Source organism: Oryx dammah, unplaced genomic scaffold (genome assembly GCF_014754425.2).
Source record: "Oryx dammah isolate SB20612 unplaced genomic scaffold, SCBI_Odam_1.1 HiC_scaffold_18, whole genome shotgun sequence".
NCBI classification, from domain to species: domain Eukaryota; kingdom Metazoa; phylum Chordata; class Mammalia; order Artiodactyla; family Bovidae; genus Oryx; species Oryx dammah.
In genome coordinates, this window is record NW_024070202.1 from 94,560,545 (window position 1) to 94,586,255 (window position 25,711).

The window sequence follows — 25,711 nt, forward strand, 5'->3', positions numbered from 1 at the left end:
CTAGCATTGGCAGGCGGGTTCTTTACCACTAGTGCCACCTGGGAGGCCCTTGTAATCTAGTATTTTAACTTGCTCTACTTCATGCCCTCTTCCCAGCTTCATGGTAGCCTTGAAAAGCAGGGCCTCAGAACCATACTAGCTCTGAAAGCCAGCAGCCTCACAGCCACTGAATGGGGCAGATGAATCTGGAGCACCATCAAAAGCCCTGTCTCTAGACCACTGTCACAATTTGACCTGATGTTCCCTAAATTAGCCCCATTCAAGAAGCTAATCTTTTTTTTTTTTTTTCCCTAGTGGGGGAACATGACACACAGCATTGGGATCTCAAACAGGGACTCATCTGCAGTAGTAGCACGGAGTCCTAACCACTGGACTGCCAAGGAATTCCCCAAAGCTAATTTTTATCTCATCTCACTCAGATGTCATTCAGTGAGGGAAGTCCTATCCCCAGGAGATCTGTCTCCCCAAAATCAGCAGCAATTGCTTAACACTACAGTGCCATAGGCAGTGACTCTAGTTGGGGCAAACAAGAAACTGGCCCAAAAAACATAAAAGGAAAATATAAGAAATGAGATACCTGCTTCTGACATACTCCTAGGATCTAGAAGGCTGTGCAAATACCCAGGAAATTTCTGACAGAGCTTGAGCCTCTCACTCATGCTTGACTTTGAGTTTCTGCACAATTAGGAAGGGAAGGCTAAGACAGAGTTATGAACTGCCAGATCATGGAAGGCATGCTCCAACACACAAAGTGCACTGATAAAAAGGTGGGAGATATGTTGGTCAAAAGTATGAAAAAAAAATCTGTGAAATTATTATCCAAACACTCAGCTAACCAAGCAGAGACTTCAGTAGGGATAAAGAATGACAAAGAGTAAAGACTGCAGAATTACTTCTGGAAAGTCACTAAACAACAACAACAAGCAGCAACAAAAACAAACTCCAAGGACAGGGAAGGGGGAAGTAAGATTGCCAGAGTTACCAGAGTATATTAAATATCCAGTTTTTGACAAAAAAGTTATGACACACACAAAGAAATAGTGAGATATGGCCCATATATACAGGAAAAAAGCAGTAGAAATTACTCAAGGGAGCCCAGATGTTGGATTTACTAGGCAAAAACTTTAAGTCAACTCATATAAATATGTTCAAAGAAACAAAGGAAACCATATCTAAAGAATTAAAAGGAATTTAACAATTACAGGCATGACAGTCATGCTTCACCCAAAGGAGATTATCAAAAAAGGAAAAAAAAAACAGAGCCAAATAGAAACTGGATTTAGAAAAGTGTATAACAAGAATAAAAAATTCAAATCTGCTTGGATAAAAAAATAAGAACCTACAACATACTGCCTACAAGACATTCACTTCAGGATGAAAGACACACACAGACTGAAAGTGAGGGGGTGAAGAAAGATTTCATGCAAATGGAAACAACAGGAAAGTAGGGGTAGCAATATTCATATCAGACAAAATGGACTTTAAAACAAACTCTGTAAAGGAAGACAACGGAGGACACTATAAAACGATAAAGGGGTTAATACAAACAGCAGACATTGCACTTGGTAAGGAATGTGCACCCAATGTAGGAGCACCTAAATATATAAAATAAATACTAACAGACATAAAGGAAGAAATTAACAGGAATACAGTAACAGCAGGAGACTTTACCATCCCACTGACATCAATTAACAGATCTTTCAAGACAGAAAATTAATAAGGCAAGAGAGATGCTAAATGGCACAAGAGAATGGATGTACTTAATTGATATCTACAGGATATTTCACCCCCCTTCAAAAAAAAAAAAAGGAAAGAAAGAAATATACATTCTTTTCAAGTGGTCATGGAACATTCTCTAGGATAGACTATATACTAGAACACAAAACAAGTCTCTCAAGCATCTTTTCTGCCCACAACAGGATGAAACTAGAAATCAACCACAGAAAGAAAGAAGAGGGGAGAAAAAATAACAATTACATGAAGACTTAACAGCATCCTACTAGAAAAATCAATAAGTCAATGAGGAAATCAGAAAATATTTCAAGACAAATGACAATGAAAAAACACAGCCTTGCAAAAATCTACAGGGTGCAGCAAAAGTAGTTCAAAGAGGGGAATCCATGATACGGGCCTTTCTCAAGAAGTAAGTAAAACCTCAGATAACACACCCTACCACCTAAAAATAGCTCAAAGAGGGGAATCCATGATATGGGCCTTTCTCAAGAAGTAACACCTCAGATAACCCACCCTACCACCTAAAAGAACTGGGGAAAAAAAGAATAAACAAAGCCCAAAGTCATCAGAAGGAAGGAAATAATAAAGATTAGAGAGGAAATAAATAAAACAGAGACTAAAACAACAATAGAAAATATTGATGAAACCAGGAAAGGACAAACAAAATAAGCCTCTAGACAAGATAACCAAGAAAAAGAGAGGACCCAAATAAACAAAATAAGAAATGAGCAATAACAATCAATATCACAGATATGCAAAAAAAAAAAAAAAAAGAAAATACTATGAACAAACCAACAAATTGAACAACCAAGATGAAATAGAAAAGGTTTTAGAAACATACAGTCAGCCAAAATTGAATCAAGAAGAAACATAATTTGAACAGACCAATCGTCAGAAGTGAAATCAAATGTGTAATAAAAAACAAACCAAAAAACTCCCTGTAAAAAACAGTCCAGAACTGGATGGCTTCACTGGGGAATTCTACCAAACATACAAAGAGGAACTTATCTATCCTTCTCAAATTATTCCAAAAGATTTAAGAAAAGGGGACATTCTCAAAGTCATTCTATGGTGATTCACACGGATACCAAAAACAAACAATGACACGACAAAAAAGAAAATTACAAGCCAACATCTTTGACAAATAAAGATGCAAAAATCCTCCATAAAATTTAAGCAACCCAATAATACATATAAAGGAGCATATACCATAGTTAAGTTGGATTCATTCCAGAATCACAAAGATGGTTAAACACATGCAAATCAATGTGATATACCACATCAACAAAGAAAAAGACAAAAACCACATGGTCATCTCAATAGAAGTAAAAAAGGCAATTGATAAAATTCAGCATCAATCCATGATAAAAACTCTCACTCAAGTGGGTAGAGAGGGGATACATTTCAACATAATAAAAATCATTTATGACAAAGCCACAGCCAACATAACACTCAACAGTGAAAAGCTGAAAGTCTTCCTGCTAAATTCTAAAACAAGATAAGGATGCCCACTCTCACCACTGCTATTCAACATAATATTGGAAATCCTAGTCACAGCAATCAGACAAGAAAAAGAAAAGAAAAAGTAACCAAATTTGAAAGAGGTAAAACTGTCATTCTATGCAGATGACATGATAATCTATATAGAAAACCCTAAAGACTCCACACAAAAACCATTAGAATAAATGAATTTTTCAAGGGAGCAGAGAACAAGATTAATACACAGAGAGCTGCTGCATTTCTTTAGAGTAACAATGAAATATCAGAAAGTTTAAAAAAAATTGTTTAAAATCACATTAAAAAAAGAAATACCTGGGAATAAACCTAACCAAGGAGGTAAAAGAACTATGTGCTAATAACTCTAAAACACTGCTAAAGAAAACTGAAGATGACTCACAAAATTGGAAAGATAGTCCATACTGTTGGATTGGAAGAATTAATATTATTAAAATGACCATACTACCCAAAGCAATCTACAGATTTAAGGCAATCTCTATCAAATTCTCCATGACATTTTTCACAGAACTAGAACAATAATCCTAAAATTTATAAGGAACCACAAAAGGTCCAGAATTGGCAAAGCAATTCTGAGAAAAAAGAACAAAGTTGGAGGTATAATCTTCCCAGACTTCAGATAATATTACAAAGCTACAGTAATCAAAATAGTGTGGGATCTGCACAAAAACAGACGTACAGATCAAGAGAACAAAATAGAGAGAACAGAAATAAACCCATACAATTAATCTTCAGCAAAGGAGGCAAGAATATACAATGGAGAAAAGATGGTCTCTTCAGCAAGTGGTGCTGGGAAAGCTGGACAGCTATATGTATGTAAATCAATGAAATCAGAACACTCTTTCACACAACATACAAAAATAAACTTAAAATGGTTTAAAGACACATAGGAATGATACCATAAAGCTCCCAGAAGATAAGAAAACATTCTCTGACATGTTCAGTTCAGTTCAGTTCAGTCACTCAGTCGTGTCCAACTCTTTGCGACCCCATGAATCGCAGCACGCCAGGCCTCCCTGTCCATCACAGCTCCCGGAGTTCATTCAGACTCACGTTCATTGAGTCCGTGATGCCATCCAGCCATCTCTTCCTCTGTCGTCCCCTTCTCCTCCTGCCCCCAATCCCTCCCAGCATCAGAGTCTTTTCCAATGAGGCAACTCTGCATGAGGTGGTCAAAGTACTGGAGTTTCAGCTTCAGCATCATTCCTTCCAAAGAAACCCCAGGGCTGATCTTCTTCCGAATGGACTGGTTGGATCTCCATGCAGTCCAAGGGACTCTCAGGAATCTTCTCCACCACCACAGTTCAAAAGCATCAATTCTTCGCTCAGCCTTCTTCACAGTCCAACTCTCACATCCATACATGACCACAGGAAAAACCATAGCCTTGACTAGATGGACCTTAGGCGGCAAAGTATAATGTCTCTGCTTTTGAATATGCTATCTAGGTTGGTCATAACTTTTCTTCCAAGGAGTAAGCATCTTTTAATTTTATGGCTGCAGTCACCATCTGCAGTGATTTTGGAGCCCCCCAAAATAAAGTCTGACACTGTTTCCACTGTTTCCCCATCTTCCCATGAAGTGATGGGACTGGATGCCATGATCTTCGTTTTCTGAATGTTGAGCTTTAAGCCAACTTTTTACTCTCCTCTTTCACTTTCAACAAGAGGCTTTTTAGCTCCTCTTCACTTTCTGCCATAAGGGTGGTGTCGCATATCTGAGGTGATTGATATTTCTCCCAGCAATCTTGATTCCAGCTTATGTTTCTTCCAGTCCAGCGTTTCTCATGATGTACTCTGCATAGAAGTTAAATAAGCAGGGTGACAATATACAGCCTTGACGTACTCCTTTTCCTATTTGGAACCAGTCTGTTGTTCCATGTCCAGTTCTAACTGTTGTTTCCTGGCCTGCATACAGATTTCTCAAGAGGCAGGTCAGGTGGTCTGGTATTCCCATCTCTTTCAGAATTTTCCACAGTTTATTGTGATCCACACAGTCAAAGGCTTTGGCATAGTCAATAAAGCAGAAATAGATGTTTTTCTGGAATTCTCTTGCTTTTTCCATGATCCAGTGGATGTTGGCAATTTGATCTGTGGTTCCTCTGCCTTTTCTAAAACCAGCTTGAACATCTGGAAGTTCATGGTTCATGTACTGCTGAAGCCTGGCTTGCAGAATTTTGAGCATTACTTTACTAGCATGAGATGGGTCCAATTGTGTGGTAGTTTGGGCATTCTTTGCATTGCCTTTCTTTGGGATTGGAATGAAAACTGACCTTTTGCAGTCCTGGGGCCACTGCTGAGTTTTCCAAATTTGCTGGCATGTTGAGTGCAGCACTTTCACAGCATCATCTTTCAGGATTTGAAACAGCTCAACTGGAATTCCATCACCTCCACTAGCTTTGTTCGTAGTGATGCTTTCTAAGGCCCACTTGACTTCACATTCCAGGATGTCTGGCTCTAGATGAGTGATCACACCATCATGATTATCTGGGTCATGAAGATTTTTTTTGTACAGTTCTGTGTATTCTTGCCACCTCTTCTTAATATCTTCTGCTTCTGTTAGATCCATACCATTTCTGTCCTTTATCGAGCCCATCTTTGCATGAAATGTTCCCTTGGTATCTCTAATTTTCTTGAAGAGATCTCTAGTCTTTCCCATTCTGTTCTTTTCCTCTATTTCTTTGCATTGATCACTGAAGAAGGCTTTCTTATCTCTTCTTGCTATTCTTTGGAACTCTGCATTCAGATGCTTATATCTTTCCTTTTCTCCTTTGCTTTTTGCTTCTCTTCTTTTCACAGCTATTTGTAAGGCCTCCCCAGACAGCCATTTTGCTTTTTTGTATTTCTTTTCCCTGGGGATGGTTTGATCCCTGTCTCCTGTACAATCTCACGAACCTCATTCCATAGTTCATCAGGCACTCTATCAGATCTAGGCCCTTAAATCTATTTCTCACTTCCACTGTATAATCATAAGGGATTTGATTTAGGTCATACCTGAATGGTCTAGTGGTTTTCCCTACTTTCTTCAATTTAAGTCTGAATTTGATAATAAGGAGTTCATGATCTGAGCCACAGTCAGTTCCTGGTCTTGTTTTTGTTGACTGTATAGAGCTTCTCCACCTTTGGCTGCATAGAATATAATCAATCTGATTTCAGTGTTGACTATCTGGTGATGTCCCTGTGTAGAGTCTTCTCTTGTGTTGTTGGAAGAGGGTGTTTGCTATGACCAGTGCATTTTCTTGGCAAAACTCTATTAGTCTTTGCCCTGCTTCATTCTGCATTCCAAGGCCAAATTTGCCTGTTACTCCAGGTGTTTCTTGACTTCTACTTTTGCATTCCAGTCCCCTATAATAGACCTGTCTCCCAAGGTAAAAGAAATAAAAGCAAAAACAAACAAATGGGACCTAATCAAATGTAACAGATTCTGAACAGCAAAGAAGCCCACAAAATGAAGAGACAACCTATAGGGGTCTTCCCTGGCAGTCCAGTGGTTAAGAATCTACCTTCCAATGCAGGAGACACAGGTTCAAACCCTGGTCAGGGGACTAAGAACCCACATGCCACAGGACAACTAAGCCTACAATGCCACAACTAGAGAGCCCACATGTCACAGAGAGCCCATGGACCACAACTAGAGAGCCATGCACTGAAATGAAGACCCAGCACAGTTAAAAAAAAAAAAAAAAGCTATTAAAACAAACAAAAGGACAACTTACAGAATGTGAGAAAATATATGCAAACAACATGACTGACAACAGGTTAATTTCCAAAATATACAAAGAGCTCATACAACTCAATATAAAAAAAATAGAAAGATTTAAAACTGGACATAAGACCTAAATAAACATTTCTTTAAAGAAAACATAAAGATGAACAACATGCATATGAAAAGATGGTCAACATCAGTAATTAGAGAAATGCAAATAAAAATGACAATGAGGGGGACTTCACTGGTGGTCCAGTGGTTATAAGAATCCACCCTGCATTGCAGAGGATGCAGGCTTGATCCTGGTTAGGGAACTAAGATCCCACATGCCTTTCAGGGCAACTAAGCTTGTGCACTGCAACTACTGAGCCTGTGCACTCCAGAGCCTGAGCACCACAGCTAGAGAGCCCATGTGCTGCAGCTACTAAGCCTGTCCACTCCAGAGCCCATGTGCCCCAACTAGAGAGCCTGCATACCACAACTAGACAGTCCTTGCACTGCAACAAAAGATCTCACATGACACAACATAGATCCCATGTGCTGTAACTAAGACTGGATGTGACCAAATAAATATTTTTATTAAAAAAACACAATGAGGTATCAACTTACACCAAAGATCTACACATAAGACACACCACACAGTCACAGTGCGAAAGGCCTAAGACAAAAGAATGACAACAGCAAGATAAAAGCTACTCAACACCTTGCAGAGTTGCAGTACAATATAATTATTGGCTTTTCATCTTAAACAATGGAACAGAGAATCCATATTCAAAGTGCTGAAATTTAAAAAAAAGTCAAAATGGCTATCATCAAAAAGTCTATAAAGAAAAAGTGCTGGAGAGAATGTGGAGAAAAGGGAACCCTCTAACACTGTTAGTGAGAATGTAAACTGGTGCAATCACTAGGGAAAATGGTATGGAGGCTCCTTAAGAACTAAAAATAGAGCTACTAATTGATTCAGCAATCCTACTTTTGGGCACACAACCAGAAAAGACAAAAACTCTTAACTTGAAAAGACACACGCAGCCCAGTGTTCACAGCAGCACAACAGAACAGCCAAAACATGGGAGCAACCTGAATGTTCAACAACAGATGACAGATAAAGAATGTGTATATATACATGCATACATATTAATACACACACACAATGGACTACACATACACACACACACAATGAACTACATAACTCAGCCATAAAAAAGAATGAGTAATGCTGCTGTACACCTGAAACTAACACAGTACTGTAAATCAACAATACTTCAGTTAAAAAAGAGTTCAGAAACAATTTTAAAAAATTAAAACCTGCATTCCAACAGTTGATTTGTACCAACAGTAGAAAAAGTACTTGAAGACAGGTTAAACTGAGATAATCCAGCTAAGGAAAATAAAGAATGAAGGAACAAAAAACAAACAAACCAAAAAAAAAAAAAAAAAACCAGAGCCTTAGAAACCTGTGGAATATGATCATGTGTACACAAAAAACAAACAAACCAAAAAAAAAACACAGAGCCTTAGAAACCTGTGGAATATGATCATGTGTATCAACATTTTCATGATAGAAATGGCAGAAGGAAAGGGGAGAGACAAAGGAGCAAAAGGAATATCCTGAGAAATAATGACCAAAAACATCCAATATTTGTTTAAAATATTAATGTACACACTTGAGAAGCTTAACAAATCCCAAGTAGGAAAAATACAAAAAGATCTACACACAGACACACAACAGTCACAGTGCCAAAGACATAAGACAAAATAAGGACAGCAGCAAGATAAAAGCTACTCATTACACTGGAGAGAAGAGCTACAATATAATTATTGGCTTTTCACCTTAAACAATGGAAGAGAAAATCCATATTCAAAGTGCTGAAATAAAAAAAAATAAAAATTCTCTATCCAGCAGAACTATGATCTAAAAATGAAGATTAAAAAAGAACATTCTCAGATAAACCATGTCTAAGACAATGCATTGCTAACATACCTGATGTTATAAAAAATACTAAATGACGTCTGTTAAACTGAAAGACTGACTCCAAACAATGACATGAATAATCAAGGAAATATAAAGAGCACTAAAATGATAAATATGTGAGATAATATAAATGATTCTGTAAATATTTTTAAAAATTTTTCTTAACTAAAGGACATAAAATTGTATAAAACAATTATAACAGTGTATGTTGAATTTATAATGCATATACAAGTAATATACATGACAATAATAACAAATAGGAGCAAGGAGAGAACAGAACTGCACCGGAGCAAAGATTCTATATCTTACTAAAATTAAATTAGTCCTAATCTGAAGTAGATTGTGGAAAATTAAAAAGCACATTTTAATTCCAAGAGAAACAACTTTTAAAAAAGTAAAAATACTGACAGGAATTAAAATATACTGAAAATGTTAACACAAAACAAGGAAAAGAAGAGAGGAACAAAAAAGGAGACTTCTATAGAACAAACAGCAAAACAGCAAAGGTTAAATACAATCATATCAATAATTGTATTAAATGTGAATGGTCTAAACATTCCAATAAAAAGACAAAGATTGCCAGATATGATGAAAAAAAGCAGACCCAAACTATGTCTTGTTTACAAAAGACATGCATCAAGTTCAAAGATACAAATGAGATGAAAGTAAAATGATGGGAAACGATATGCCATGCAAACTAATCATAAAAGATCAAGGGTGGCTATATTAAAATCAGACAAGCAGAATTTAAGAAAAAAAATTACAAGAGATAAAAAGAGGTGTTTCATAATGAGAAACTGGTCGTTACAGTAGATTGATACAACAATGATAAACATATACAAACTTAACAACAGAGCCTCAAAATATATGAAGCAAAGCTTAACACAAAAGGAGAAATATATCATTTAACAATAATAGCTACAGATGTCTAAACCTACCTGATAATTGACAGAACACCTCGATAAAATCATTAAGGATATAAAAGACTTGAACAATTTAATCACTCAATTTAACCTACAACATTCAACCCAGTGACTGTAATATATACATTCTTTTCAAATGCATATGGACAGTTCTCAAAGATACTAAATGCCATTCATAAAACAAGTCTGAATACATTTAAAAGGACAGAAATCAAAATATATTCCCCCAAAACAACTGAATTAAATAATACATGATCAGAAAATCAATCAAGGAAATCCTCAATATTTAGAATTAAAAAACCCATTTCTAAGTAACCCATGGGTCAATAATAAATCAAATGAAAAACAAGAAAACATCTGAAACAGAATGACAACAAAACCATAACAAATCAGAATTTATAAGATGTAGCTAAAACAATGCTTCAAGGGAAATTTATAGATGCAAACATCTATACCAGAAAAGAAGAAGCTTTCAGATCAATAACCTAAGTATCTACAATAAAGAAATTAGAAAAAGAAGAGTAAACCAAGTACAGAGTAAGGAGAAAGAAAGTAAATAATAAAGATCAGAGCAGAGATCAATGGACAAGAATGCAAAAATATAGTAATGAAAACTAATCAATGAAACACAAAGTTAGTTCTTTGTAAACATTCAACAAAATTGACAAACTTTTAGCTAGACTAAAGAAGAAAATAAAACAGAAGGAATACAAATTACCAAAATCAGGAATGAAGTAGAGAACAATACTACTGACCCTAAAGAAATTTAAATGATTGTAAGAGAATATTATAAACAACTACATGCCAACAAACTTAGATGAAATGCCAAAATACCTAAAAATACCAAACTACAAAACCTGACTTACAAAGAAAATATAGAATCTAAACAGAACTATGAGTTAGTTATTTAAAATCTTCCCTCAAAAAGAGCAGAGGTCACAGCAGCTTCACCAGCTAATTCTATCAAATATTTAAAGAAATAATATCAATCTTTCACAAACTCTTTTAGAACATAAGTGAGGGTAAAATACTTCCCAACAAATGATGTGATGCCAATATTACCTGATTAACAAAGCCTGACAAATTCTCTCAAGAAAACAACAGACCGATATCCCTACTGACACAGACATATAGCTCTTTAATAAAATATCAGCTAACTGAATTCACCAATACTTAAAAAGAATTATAAACCATAATCAAGAAAAAAATTGATTTAACATCAGAAAATCTAATTTATGTTACATACCAAATTAATAATGAAAGGGACAGAAACCACTGATCATCTTAATAGATTAAAAAAAATCAACAAAATCTAATATCCACTCATGATAAATACTCTGAAAAAAACTAAAGATTGAAGAGAATGTCCACAACCTGATAAAAGGCATCTTCAAAAAAGCTATGGTTAACATCATGCTTAATGCTTTCTCCTTAAGATTAGGGACAAGGCAAGCATACCTACTTTCACCACTTCTACTCAACATTGTACTGAAGGTTCAAGATGATATAATTAGGAAAATATTAAAAACATCTAGTTTGGAAATAAAGAAAATTGTCTTTGTTCTCAGATGACACAATCCTGTACATGAAAATCCCAAGTAATATAACACACACACACACACACACACACATACACAAGTGGAATTAATAAATGACCATAGCAAGGTTACAGGATACAAAAATCAACATGAAAAAATAAAAAAATCAACTGTATTTCTATATATTGGTAATAATTAATCTAAAACAAAATTTGTAATACTTTTCAAAACATCAGAAAGAATAAAATACTTAGAAATAAATTTAATAAAAGCAATTTAAAACTTTTACACTGAAAACTATAAAACCCTGCTGAGAAATCTAATAAAGAAAAATTCTGTTCATGGACTTGAAGACTATCAAAATGGCAATTTTCCTAAATTGGTTTATCCAAAATAGATCTATTCTATTCAATGTAATCCCAATAAAAATACCAGCAGGCTTTTTGTTGTAGAAATTCAAAGCTGATCCCAAAATTTACATGGAAATATAAAGGACCTTATCTGTAGGGCTTCCCTGGTGGCTCAGCCAGTAAAGAATCTTCCTGCAGTGAAGGAGACCCGGGGTTTGATCCCTGGGTCAAAAAGATCCCCTGGAGAAGGAAATGGCAAACTACTCCAGTATTCCTGCCTGGAAAATCTCATAGACAGAGGAGCCTGGTGGGCTATATAGTCCATGGGATCACAAGAGTTGGACACAACAACTTAAACCATCATCACCTTACCTGTCTCCTGAGAAGCCTGCATGCAGATCAAGAAGCAATAATTAGAACCAGACATAGAACAATGGACTGGCTCAAAATTAAAAAGGGAGTACATCAAGGCTGTATATTGTCACCCTGCTTGTTTAACTTACATGCAGAGTACATCATGTGAAATGCTGGGCTAGATAATGCACAAGCTGGAATCAAGACTGCAGGGAGAAATATCAATAACCTCAGATATGCATATGACACCACCTTTATGGCAGAAAGTGAAGAGGAACTAAAGAGCCTCTTGATGAAGGTCTAAGAGGAGAGTAAAAAAGCTGGCTTAAAACTCAACATTCAAAAAACTAAGATCATGGCACCCAGCCCCATCACTTCACAGCAAAAGATGAGGAAAAAGTGGAAACAGTCACAGATTTTATTTTCCTGGGCTCCAAAATCACTGCAGATGGTGACTGCAGCCACAAGTGAAAAGATGCTTGCTCCTTGGAAGAAAAGTTATGACAAACCAAGACAGTTTTTTTATTAAAAAGCGGAGACATCACTTTGCCAACAAAGGTCCATCTAGTCAAAGCTATGATTTTCCAGTAGTTATATATGGATGTGAGAGCTGGACTATAAAGAAGGCTGAATGCTAAAAAAAACTGAAGTTTTCAAATTGTGGTGCTGGAGAAGACTCTTGAGAGTCCCTTGGACTGCAAGGAGATCAAACCAGTCAATCCTGAAGGAAACCAACCCTGAATATTCACTGGAAGGACTGATGCTGAAACTAATGCTCCAATACTTTGGCCACCGGATGCGAAGAGCTGGTTCACTGGAAAAGACCCTGATGCTGGGAAAGATTGAGGGCAGGAAGAGAAGGGGGCAACTAAGGATGAAATGGCTGGAAGGCATCATCAACTCAATGGACATGAGTTTGAGCAAACTCTGGGAGATGGTGAAGGACAGGAAAGCCTCGCACGCTATAGTTATTGGGTTGCAAGGAGTCAGACACAACTTAGCAACTGAACAACAATAAAGGGCCCAGAAGAGTCAAAACAACTTTCAAAAAGCTAAATACAGCAAACAATGACAGATCTGAATGGAAAAACAGAAAGCAATTCAATAATATTGATAGGAGAGGACTTCAATACCCCACTTTCAATAGTGGATAGACTATCCAAATAGAAAATCAATAAGGAAGCAGTGGATCGAAACAACGCTGACCTAACAGATACATACAGAACCTTTCACTCAACAGCAGCACAATATACATTCTTATCAAGCGCACAGGGAACATGTTAGGTCACAAAACAAGTCTTTAAAAATTTAAGAAGGTTAAAATCATACCAAGTATCTTTTTCAACCACAATGTGATGAAACTAAAAATAACAAAAGAAAAACTGGAAAATTCACCAATGTAAGAAAAATAAAAACACACTCCTGAGCAACCAATGGGTCAAAGAAGAAATCAATAGAGAAATTAGAAAATACCTTCAGATAAACAAAAACACAGCACTCCAAAATCTGTGGGATGCAGTAAGAATATACGAAGAGGAGAGTTTACAGCAAAACTGAGATTCTTTGAAATGCCATCCATGATAATATAGATACAAAATTTAAAATAATTACCAGAGAAATTCTGAAATTAACAAGTGAGTTTAACAGAATATGGGTCATTTTGTCCAAAACTGATCTTCTGGCCACTCAGAAAAGAAGCTAAATTCCTATTAACCTCCATAACAACTGGACTCAGCTGAATGTGTAATTGATTCCGGTCAACTAGAAAGCTTGGACTCAAGCTCCTTCCTATCATGCCAAAGGAAGGGATGATACTTCCCCAACAGTAAAAAGTGGACATGGAGTAGCCCATGGCTACTAGTATGCCATGTCATACATCTGGAATGGTTTGGATCCCAGTCTTTGATTATGCCAGAGAAGGACCGCTCCCCTCAAAATTTATGCTAAGTCATCAAAATAAGGTCTAGGTTATCCAATTCGTTCACATATAATTGTTAACAGTAGTCTGTTTTGACCTTTTTTTAAATTTCTGTGGCATGAGATATAATGTCTGCCATTTATTTTTTATGCATTCCACCCCTGATCACAACAGTGAGTGGTAGGTGCTTCGGTACCTAACAGAGTTTAAAAATCTCAGATCTCAAGGGTCATAATCCCTCTCTTGGGATGAGAAAAATGGTCCTGATAGATGTCTGTACACTGTTCTAGAATAAAAGGGCAATGTGGAGCTCAGTGCAACTAGTACTGCTCCAGTACATGAGTTTTGCCCAATAAATTTTACTCCAGTAGGTCAGGTATGAGTTTTGCTTGGAAATTTGTACTCACCTGCATAAAAATTGTTATAGGAAGGTGGGCATCAAGTCAGATATCTACTGTGTCTTTCTGGAAGTGGATCAAAGGATGAGAGGTCAAAGACTCATTTTGGCAGCATGACCAGTCATTGGGATGGCTGGTCTCCTTAGAGAAAAGTCCCAATAAACGAAAAATCTGAGGAATAAGATTGCCCAGGTTAGAACTTGATTGTTATTAATGATCTTGGTGGAAGTGTTCCAGGAAGAGGAAAACTCAACTGAGGGGAAAGCTAAACAATCCCTGATAAAATTATATATATATACACACACACACAGAAAATATAAATAAGGATACAAAACTAGAGCTGGAAACACTACTGCAAATGAATACGAAAAGAGGATTTGTTCTACCATATACCTACACTATTAGAAAGCTGTGACGATAAAGCAATGTTCTGCTGGTATAGGGACAGAAATATAGAGCAGTGGAGAACAGGAGCCGAGAAACAGACCAATGCATACAAGGATGCCTATTTCATGGCAAAGCTGATATTGCAGAGCAATGAGTATAGACAGGTATTTCAACAAATGGTGCTGGAACTACTGGGTATTTATATGGGGAAAAAAGACTGCTATCTTATACAAGTCAATCCTAAAGGAAATCAATATTCATTGGAAGGTCTGATGCTGAAGTTCCAATACTTTGGCTACCTGATGCAAAGAGCTGAAACTCATTAGAAAAGACCCTGATGCTGGGAAAGATTGAAGGCAGGAGGAGAAGGGGATGACAGAGGACAAGATGGTTGGATGGCATCACCGACTCAATGGACATGAGTTTGAGCAAGCTCTGGGAGATGGCAAAGGACAGGGAAGCCTGGCGTGCTGCAGTCCATGAGCTACTAAACAACAACAATCTCATACCATATCCAAAAAACAATTTCAGGTTGTTTACAGATCTAAAACATGAAAGTTAAAACTATAATGCTTATAGAAAACAGTACAGATGATACAGTTCAGAGCTTGGGGTAGAAAACATTTCTTGATTAAGACACCTAAAATATCACTCCAAAAGTGAAAGAGTAACATTATATTTAAGAACGTTCTATTCATTAAGATATCAGGAAAGGAACAGACAAACTTGAGTGCAAAAAACTATTTGCAACACATAAAACCAACAAAGGATTCACATCTAGAATGCAGAAGAACAAGAAATCAATAAGGATAAAGTGGATAACCCAAACTCCTTCCCCTCAAATTGGGGCAAAACACCAAAAGGTATTTAAATAGAAAGAATATCCAAATGGCTAATTAATACAGAAAAAGGTTTACAAGCTCATTAGTAATTAGGAAATCACAACTTAAAACCACAGTGATTTGTCAAGGATGCCAAGACAATCTAATGGAAAAGGAACAGTCTTTCACCAAATGGTGTTGCGTGCTCATGCTCAGTGATGTCCAACTGTTTGCAACCCCATGGACAGTAGCCTGCCAGGCTCCTCAGTCCATAGGATTTCCAAGGCAAGAATACTGGCGTGGACTGCTACTTCCTTCTCCAAAATGGTGCTGAGACAACTGCAAACTCATACTGCAATTGGATATCCACATGAAAAGGATGAAACTGAGCCCCTACTTCACATCACACAAAAAGTACCTCAAAATGGATCAAAGATCAAAATGTGTACAAGATAAAACTCTCAGAAGAAAGAAGCAAAAGCGTAAATCTTTGTGACCTTGGATTAGACAATGGTTTCTTAGGTAAAATAAGAAGAGCACAGCAACCAAAATAAAACACCACATACATTAGGCTTGATCAAAGGACACTATCAAGGAATTGAAAAGACCACAGAATGGGAGGGAACACTTGCAAATTATATGTGTGATAAAGCTCTAGTATCCAAAATATATTTAACAACTACCACAAATAAAAGATAAATGACCCCATTTTTATAATAAGAAAAGGATTTGAAAAGACCTTTCTCCAGAAAAGATATAGAAATGCCCAATAAGCACATGAAAAGATGCTCAAACTTGTTATGGAAATAAAGCCTTTCTTGCTGTCAAACCAAGAATTTCTTCATATAGTTTTTTTCAATAAAACTTTTCCAATGGAAAAAAAATCCCACACTGATATACCTCTTCATACCTACTATGGCATGTATAAGTTCAAAAGACAGATGATAATAAGTGTTGGTTAGCATGTGGAGAAGTCAAGAGTCTTCACACATTGCTGTCAAGAATGCAAAATGGTGCAACCACTTTGTAAAACAGTTTGGCATTCCTCAAAAAGTTAAACATAGTTCCATTATGATCTGGGGATTCTACTCACAGGTAAATGTCCAAAAGAACCGAAAGCATGTCCACATAAAAAAATTATGCATAACTGCTAACAGTGGTATTATTCATAAAAGCCAAAGAGGGGAAACAACCCAAATGTTCATCAGCAGATGAATGAAAACAAAATATGGTAGAGCCAGCCAGTGGAATACTGCTTGCTGCTGCTACTGCTAAGTCACTTCAGTCGTGTCCGACTCTGTGCGACCCCACAGACGGCAGCCCACCAGGCTTCCCCGTCCCTGGGATTCTCCAGGCAAGAACACTGGAGTGGGTTGCCATTTCCTTCTTCACTGCATGAAAGTAAAAAGTGAAAGTGAAGTCGCTCAGTCGTGTCCGACTCTTAGTGACCCCATGGACTGCAGCCTACCAGGCTCCTCCGTCCATGGATTTTTCCAAGCAGGAGTACTGGAGTGGGGTGCCACTAGTCAGCCGTAAAAAGAATGAAGTACTGATACCTCTACAATGGAGATGAACCCTGAAAACATTATTGTGTGTTCAATCACTCAGTCGTACCCAACTCTTTACAACCCCATGGACTGTATAGCCTTCCAGGCTCCTCTGTCCATGGGATTTTCCAGGCAAGAAAGAATACTGTAGTGAGCTGCCATTTCCTCCAGGGATCTTCCGGGCCCAGGGATCAAACCCACATCTCCCACATCACCTGAATTGCAAGCATATTCTTTACTGCTGAGCCAAAGAAACCAACAACTAAAGACCACATACTGTTTGATTCCATTTATATGAAATGTCCAGAACAGGCAAATCCATAGAAATGGGAAGCAGATTAATGTTTTCCAAGGCTTGAGGGGAGGGTAGTATAGGGAATGGGACTGTTAATGGGTTGTGGGTTTCTTTTTAAGGTGGTAAAAACGTTCTGGAGTAGGTAGTGGTTATACAACTTTGTGAACATACTATAAAGACCACTGAATTATACACTCTAAAAAGGTGAATTTTACAACATGTGAGTTATATGTCAATAAAAAAAATATATAGATTAGTAAAATTATATTAGTAAAATTTAAAAAATTTGACAGTATCAAGCCTCCAGAAATCTCACACTGCTGGCTAGAATGTAAATCAGTACAATCACTTTGAAAAAAGCCCAACTTACCTAGTAAAAAGATGTATACCTAATGATCTAGCAATCTATCTATTCGTAGATATATACTATAGAAATGCATGCTTACATACAAAGAGATAAACCCATGGTAATGAAACAGTGTGGTATTAGGTACATAGATGCTGTTTATAGCCATTTCATTATTAATAAATGCTCAAAACAGAAAACAATCCAAATGCCCATTAATAGAAGAATGAACATAAATAAATAAATTGGGAAGTATTCAATCAAGGAAATATAAAATATAATTAAAATGAACAGCACTATCAAGACACTGTTATTCATTTATGATCTGCAGATACAGTTTTTTAATAATTTACCTATGATTTAATTATGTGTCAGGTGTAACAGATTACTGTAAAACTTAATCAGATTAAGTTATTTATCCATGTGGTCACATGTATCAATGGTTGCTGCTGTTGTTCACTCAGTCATGTACGACTCTGCAACCCCATGGACTGCAGCATGCTGGGCTTCCCTGTCCTTCACTATCTCCCAGAGTTTGCTCAAACTCATGTCCACTGAGTAACCATGGCAATTTTTTCATCTCTATTATTGTACATATGCTTCCCCAGTGGCTCAGAGGTTAAAGTGTTTGCCTGCAATGCAGGAGACCTGGGTTCGATCCCTGGGTCGGGAAGATCCCCCGGAGAAGGAAATGGCAACCCACTCCAGTATTCTTGCCTGGAGAATCCCATGGACAGAGGAGCCTGGTGGGCTACAGTCCATGGGGTCGCAAAGAGTCGGACACGACTGAGCGACTTGACTTTCACTTTCTTTCACTGTACATATACTATCGACTATATGTTGTTGTTCAGTCACTCAGTCATGTCCAACTCTACAACCCCACGGACTGCAGCACGCCAGGCTTCCCTGAGCTTTGCCATCTCCTGGAGCTTGCCCAAATTCATGTCTACTGGTTGGTGATGCCATCCAACCATCTTGTCTTCCCTACTCCCCTTCTCCTCCTGCCTTCAATCTTTCCCAGCATCAGGGTTTTTTCCAATGAGTCAGCTCTTCACATCAGGTGGCCAAAGCGCTGGAGCTTCAGCATCAGTCCTTCAAATGAATATTCAGGGTTGATTTCCTTTAGGATTGACTGCTTTGATCTCCTTGCAGACCAATAGACTCTCAAGAGTCTTCTCCAACACCACAGTTTGAAAGCTTCAATTCTTTGGTGCTCAGCCTTTTTTATGGTCCAGCTCTCACATCTGTACATGACTACTGGAAAGACCATAGCTTTGACTAGATGGACCTTTGTTGGCAAAGTAATGTCTCTGCTTTTTAACAGGCTGTCTAGGTCTGTCTTAGCTTTTCTTCTAAGGAGCAAGTGTCTTAATTTCATGGTGGCAGTCACCATCTGTAGTGATTTTGATTCAAGCATTAATGGATGTTTGACTTGCTTACATTTGGGGGCTATTATGAAAAAGCACATTTGAGATGTCTTTTGATACACAAATGCATGCATTTCTGTTTGGTATTTAAAAGAAGTCAATTGAAATTCTGATCAAGGATTCAGTGAATCCATGGGTCAAAGAAGATGTGGTATCTTTACAGCAATGAATGTTCTAAGAACTCGATATATCCCTCCACTTATTCAAGTCATACTTGTTAAATAACATTTTATAATCTTGTGTGCTGCTGCTGCTGCTAAGTCACTTCAGTCGTGTCCAACTCTGTGTGACCCCATAGACGGCAGCCCACCAGGCTCCCCCGTCCCTGGGATTCTCCAGGCAAGAACACTGGAGAGGGTTGCCATTTCCTTCTCCAATGCATGAAAGTGAAAAGTGAAAGTGAAGTCGCTCAATTGTGTCGGGCTGTTAGCGACCCCATGGACTGCATCCCACCAGTCCCACCAGGCTTCTCTGTCCATGGGATTTTCCAGGCAAGAGTACTGGAGTGGGGTGCCATTGCCTCCTCCCATAGAAATACACAAAATTTTTGGTAGATTTATTTCTAAGGATCTGATTTTTACTGAAGAGATACCGTCTTTTCAAAACTGTTTCATATTGACTAGCTGCTGGTATGTAGAAACAAAACTGATTTTGGATATTAGCTTATCCAGTAATTCTGGTAAACTCATATCAATTCTAATAGATAACATATAGATTATTTTGCATTTTCTATATACAAAATCACGTTGTAAACAAAGATAGTTTCATGTCCTCTTTCAAATCTTTATATATTTTTCTTATTGTACCAAGTAGGACTTTCCAGTAAAATGTTACTTAAAAAACAGGATTAGCAGGCATCCTAGTCTCATTCATAATCTTAAGGGGAAAGTCTTTCATATTTCACCAATAAATATTAGTGTATTGGAGATTTTGGGGGGTATGTTTATCATAATAATAATGTTCCTTTTTATTATTTGCTTTGAAAAGAGATTTTTTTTTTCTGGCCATACCTTGCGCTGTGCTTAGTCTCACAGTCCTGTCCGACTTTTTCCAACCCCATGGACTGCTGCCTGCCAGGCTCCCCTGTCCATAGAATTCTCCAGGCAAGAATACTGGAGTGGGTTGCCAATTCCAGGGACTGAACTTCCCAACCCAGGGATCGAATGTGCATCTCCTGCATTGCAGGAGGCTTCTTTACAGTCTGAGCCACCAGAGAAGCCCTCAGATCTCAGTTCCTCCGCAGGATCTCAGTTCCCTGATCAGGTATTGAACCCATGCCTCAGCAGTGAAAGTGCCAAGTCCTAACCATGGAACTGTCAGGGAATTCTTGAAAAGAGAGATTTAATTACAAATTGCCATTGAATTTTATCAATTGTTTTTTTAGCATCTATTAAGATGTCAGGAAGCAACAGTTAGAACTGGACATGGAATAACAGACTGGTTCCAAATAGGAAAAGGAGTACATCAAGGCTGTATATTGTCACCCTGCTTATTTAACTTCTATGCAGAGTACATCATGAGAAACGCTGGACTGGAAGAAGCACAAGCTGGAATCAAGATTGCCGGGAAAAATATCAATCACCTCAGATATGCAGATGACACCACCCTTATGGCAGAAAGTGAAGAGGAACTAAAAAGCCTCTTGATGAAAGTGAAAGAGGAGAGTGAAAAAGTTGGCTTAAAACTCAACATTCAGAAAACGAAGATCATGGCATCCGGTCCCATCACTCCATGGGAAATAGATGGAGAAACAGCGGAAATGGTGTCAGACTTTATTTTGGGGGGCTCCAAAATCACTGCAGATGATGACTGCAGCCATGAAATTAAAAGACGCCTACTCCTTGGAAGAAAAGTTATGACCAACCTAGATAACACAATTAAAAGCAAAGACATTACTTTGCCAACAAAGGTCCGTCTAGTCAAGGCTATGGTTTTTCCTGTGGTCATGTATGGATGTGAGAGTTGGACTGTGAAGAAGGCTGAGCGCTGAAGAATTGATGCTTTTGAACTGTGATGTTGGAGAAGACTCTTGAGAGTCCCTTGGACTGCAAGGAGATCCAACCAGTCCATTCGGAAGGAGATCAACCCTGGGATTCTTTGGAAGGAATGATACTAAAGCTGAAACTCCAGTACTTTGGCCACCTCATGAGAAGAGTTGCCTCATTGGAAAAGACTGTGATGCTGGGAGGGACTGGGGGCAGGAGGAAAAGGGGACAACCCAGGATGAGATGGCTGGATGGCATCACTGACTCGATGGACGCGAGTCTGAGTGAACTCCGGGAGATGGTGATGGACAGGGAGGCCTGGCGTGCTGCGATTCATGGGGTCGCAAAGAGTTGGACATGACTGAGTGACTGAACTGAACTGACTGAAGATGTTAAGATTTTTACCCTTTATTCTTTAAATGAGGAATATTATGTCAATTGTTGACTGTTAGATCAATCTTGCACTTCCAGAAGAAATGCATCCTGGGAAATACTTGTTCATTATTTCTTCAAGTATCTGTTTTGCTCCATTCTCTCACATCTCCCTCTAGAATTCCAATTATGTATCAAGTGGTAGGCCACTTGATACTATTCTATTGTTCTCTGAAGCTCTGTTTATTTTTCTTTAATCTGTTTTCTTTCTAGTCTCCAAATTAGTTACTTTTTATAACAATATCTTCCAGTTCACTAACTCTAACACTTTCACTCTTCTCAGTGATCTCTAGCTTTATGTTAGGCAACTCCGCAAATTGTCCATTTCAGTTGTTGTATTTGTAGCGGGCAGAATGGTTTCCCAAAGATGTCCATGCTTTCCTCCACGGAATGTGTGAACATATTACCTTACACAACACATAGCAACCCCTGGCTGACAGCCAGCAAGGAAAGAGAGACCTATAATCTATGACCGCAAAGAAATTAATCTGGCCAACAACCTTAGTGAGACTGAAAGTGGATTCTTCAGTAAGCAACAGCACCCTGCCAACACTTTACCTGTAACCCATGAGACTGAGGTCTAACCTACAGAACTGTGAAATCATGGATGTTGTGATTACACTTGTGGTAATCTGTTATGGAAGCAATAAAACACTAATACAGATTTTGGTACCTGGAAGTGAGGTGCTGCAACAACAAACACCTAAAGCTGTGGGACTGTTTTTGGAACCAGATAATGGGTAGAGGCTATAAGAATTCTAGTGAACATAATGAAGAAAATCTAAAATGCCTTGAACAAACTATTAATAGAAATGTGGTCTTGAAGAAGAGCCAGTGAAGGTTCATAAACTGCTTGTAGAAAGCTGGTCCTGGAGGATCAGAAGAAACTTATTATTATAAACTGGAGTAAGATGGATCTTTGTTATGTACTGATAGAGAGCTTAGTGAAACTGTGTCCAGCAAGTTCTGTGGAAAGCAGAATTTATAAACAAACTTGGATACTGACTTGAGGAAATTTCCAAGGAAACTGGTGAAGGTATGACCTGGTTTCCTCTTGCTGCTTACAGTAAAATGTGAGATGACCAATTTAACCAGTAAACAAGCAGCCTTGACCTATACCCATGGCCCGTAGACTGCCTATGGACTTCCTTTTCTACAGTCTATCCTACTGATTTTTGGACTTGCTTGGCAAGGTTCAAAACTGTTTATGGTGTTTATTCCATGTTAAAAAACAATGTGTTTAAAAAAAAAAGGAGAAAAAAAAAAACCCAGAAACCTCTTCATATTTTTAACTCCTCTATCAGTTCTGCTTCTCTGGTTGAACCCGATACAGCACTTTTAAGTTCTTAAAAATTTTTTTTAGCTTTTTTAGTTTCCATGTCCTGTGTTCATTCACTGTAATTATTTTGCACTAAAGTCTTTAAAAACAAATTTACAATAGATGCTTTAATTTTTTATCTGCTAATTGTAATATTTGAGCCACATCAGGCCCAATTTCTATTGACTGCTTTTTCTCAGCTACTCACATTTTCCAAAATCCTTGCACTTCTAGCAATTTTATTTACTTTCAAATTTATTACTATATACAGACAATTGTGAATGATAAAATGCAAAGACTTTAAATCTAAGATGTTTCTGGAGCAGGCAGTTAACTTAGCTGGGAGAAAACTCTAAACATCATCTCCTCCATAGTGTGTTACAACTGAATTCTCCATTCAGTTCTTTCAGCTGACAACTACTGCTTTATGCCAGGTTTACTAGTCTTCTCCTGTACATGCATAATTAGAGGAACTGTACATAGTTCTCCTGTATTTCTCCTATACACAATGATTGGTGCAGAGTTGAAAATTTATTTTGAGACTCACTGTATCTATAGCCCTCCTTTTCCCAGGATTTCCACCCTAAATTTCCATCATTCTTCTAATTTCAAACTGTTCTGACCCTACTGTCTACTTAGTAAATACTATGGCTTTCTGGGTTCCCACATACAAAAATTGTGGCGTGCCCTCAGAGACCAGCCAGATATATGCAAATTTTACCCAGAATAGTTTCTGTCTTTCAGGCATCCATTCCCTCCAGTTTTTGCCTGCTTTTCACCACTCACCAGTATTTTCAAATAGTGTGGGGTTTTGTTTCAGGGAAGCATGCTGCTGCTGCTGTTTAGTCACTAAGTTGAGTCTGTCTCTTTAGCTACAGCCACCAGGCTCCTCCATCCATAGGTTTTCCCAGGCAAGAATACTGGAGTGGGTTGCCATTTCCTTCTCCATGGGATCTTCCCAATCCAGGGATCAAACCTGCATCTCCTGGTTGGCGTGCAGGTTCTTTACCATTAAGCCACCTAATGACATAATTATTATTTGCATGAGGACTAACATAACCAAGCTACTGTACCATTACTGAGAGCAGGAAGCTCAACAGAGTATTTTTTTTTAACATTTTATGTTCTCTGTTGATATTTACATTACATCTCCTAGTTTTTTTAGTGATTACTCAAGAGATCACTTATCCTTATCACTGTCTACCATCAGATAATGTAACACTACTTCATGAAAAATATAAGAATCTTATGAATGTGTAATTCTACTAGTCTCCCTCATGTGCTTTAAATGAATAAATTATTTAAATAAATCATTGAATGCAATACTCCAACATTCTCTTTTATAAAAAGGAAAAGGTGATTCTTAAGGTCACTCCCAGCTTTCACATTTAATTACTATGTAACCTATGGTGAGCATTTTTTGCTCAATACCAGTCTGTTACTTATTATCAGTAGCCATACCCTATTAACTGCATATACTGGAGCGTGTGTGTGCTCAGCAATGCCCAACTCTCTGTGACCCCGTGGACTGTAGCCCATCAGGCTCCTCTGTCCATGGGGTTTTTCAGGCAAGAGTACTGGAATGAGTTGCCATATCCTCCCCCAGGAGATCTTCCTGACTCAAGGACTGAACCTGCATTGCAGGCAGATTATTTACCACTGAGCCAATAGGGAAGCCCATACCAGAGCATACATTAAGGTAAAAATAAAAGTTGTGTTACTAGGAATCCCATGATTTTTTTTTCTTAATTTGGAAAACACTAAATCCCTCTGTAAAGTCAGCACTGCCCAAAAAATATTCATAAAGGAAATAAACTCTGAGGCATGTTAACCAGCAAATGGAAAATTACTTAGGTTTAGATGAAAACACTTACCCCTCTTCATTTTCTTTTAGTAAGCGACTGGCAATTCGGATCAACATGCAGTAAGCAAACTGTGATTTGAGACCAGATTTAGTAAATTTATTCAACATCTTAGAAACAGCAAGGCGATCATTCTTTTTAAGGTGATACAAAACTCCCAATGCATGGTACTAAAGAACAAGAAAAAGAATGTAAGACAGAAAGAAGGCTGAATAGGAAGAGGATAAAACTGACATAAAAATGCAATCATACAGAGCTAGGTTTTTAATAAAAAGATACCCAACTCTAATGTATACAAAGGGAATTATCTTTTCCATGCTGAATCAAACAAAGGCATGATTGAAAGGATGAGTTTTTAATTTACCCTGTTAATTCAGATTAGGTACATATTAAGGGGATGACATACAATCTGAAGACGGCTCTAGCAGACTCAGCGTTGCCCCATCCATCCTTAGGACAAAGGCTCTCAGGTCCAAGGCTTTAACCAGTGTTACAGGTCTTGCTTAGTGGCTTTAAATCATCTGTGGTTATGTTAGTGGTTAATAGATTCATCTCCTAAAGTAGGTTTAAGGCATGTAATTATCATGGCACTTTGTGTAAAAACACAATGATCAGAGTTAGGACGGTGAGAATGTTTCCCAAGGGAAAAATTACTACTTTATTTCCTCATAACTGAATATGCTAACATGAGAAGTAAATGCTGAAATGGAATAAATAAGTACTCTCTCAAACACAAATGGGGTATTTTATACAAAAATTGCCAGTTAAGAATTTAATCTTGTTCCTTTTAATTAAGAATAGCCTAGTGAATGTCAAAAGTAGATCCTTCCAACGAAACAGTTTTTTTTTTTTTTTTTTCCCAACAAAACAGTTTTATGTCTAATAT

General features: G+C 37.6%; 1 protein-coding gene across 4 annotated transcripts in view; it reads right to left on the reverse strand.

Moving 5' to 3' along the window:
• COPG2 (COPI coat complex subunit gamma 2) overlaps window positions 1–25,711 on the reverse strand; it is a 113,634-nt gene that overhangs the window by 43,534 nt on the left and 44,389 nt on the right. For all 4 annotated transcript variants that reach the window (XM_040259641.1, XM_040259642.1, XM_040259643.1 and 1 more), the window contains one exon: window positions 24,838–24,995. In XM_040259641.1, coding sequence (XP_040115575.1) covers window positions 24,838–24,995 — 158 coding nt within the window. The remainder of the gene's footprint in view (window positions 1–24,837; window positions 24,996–25,711) is intronic.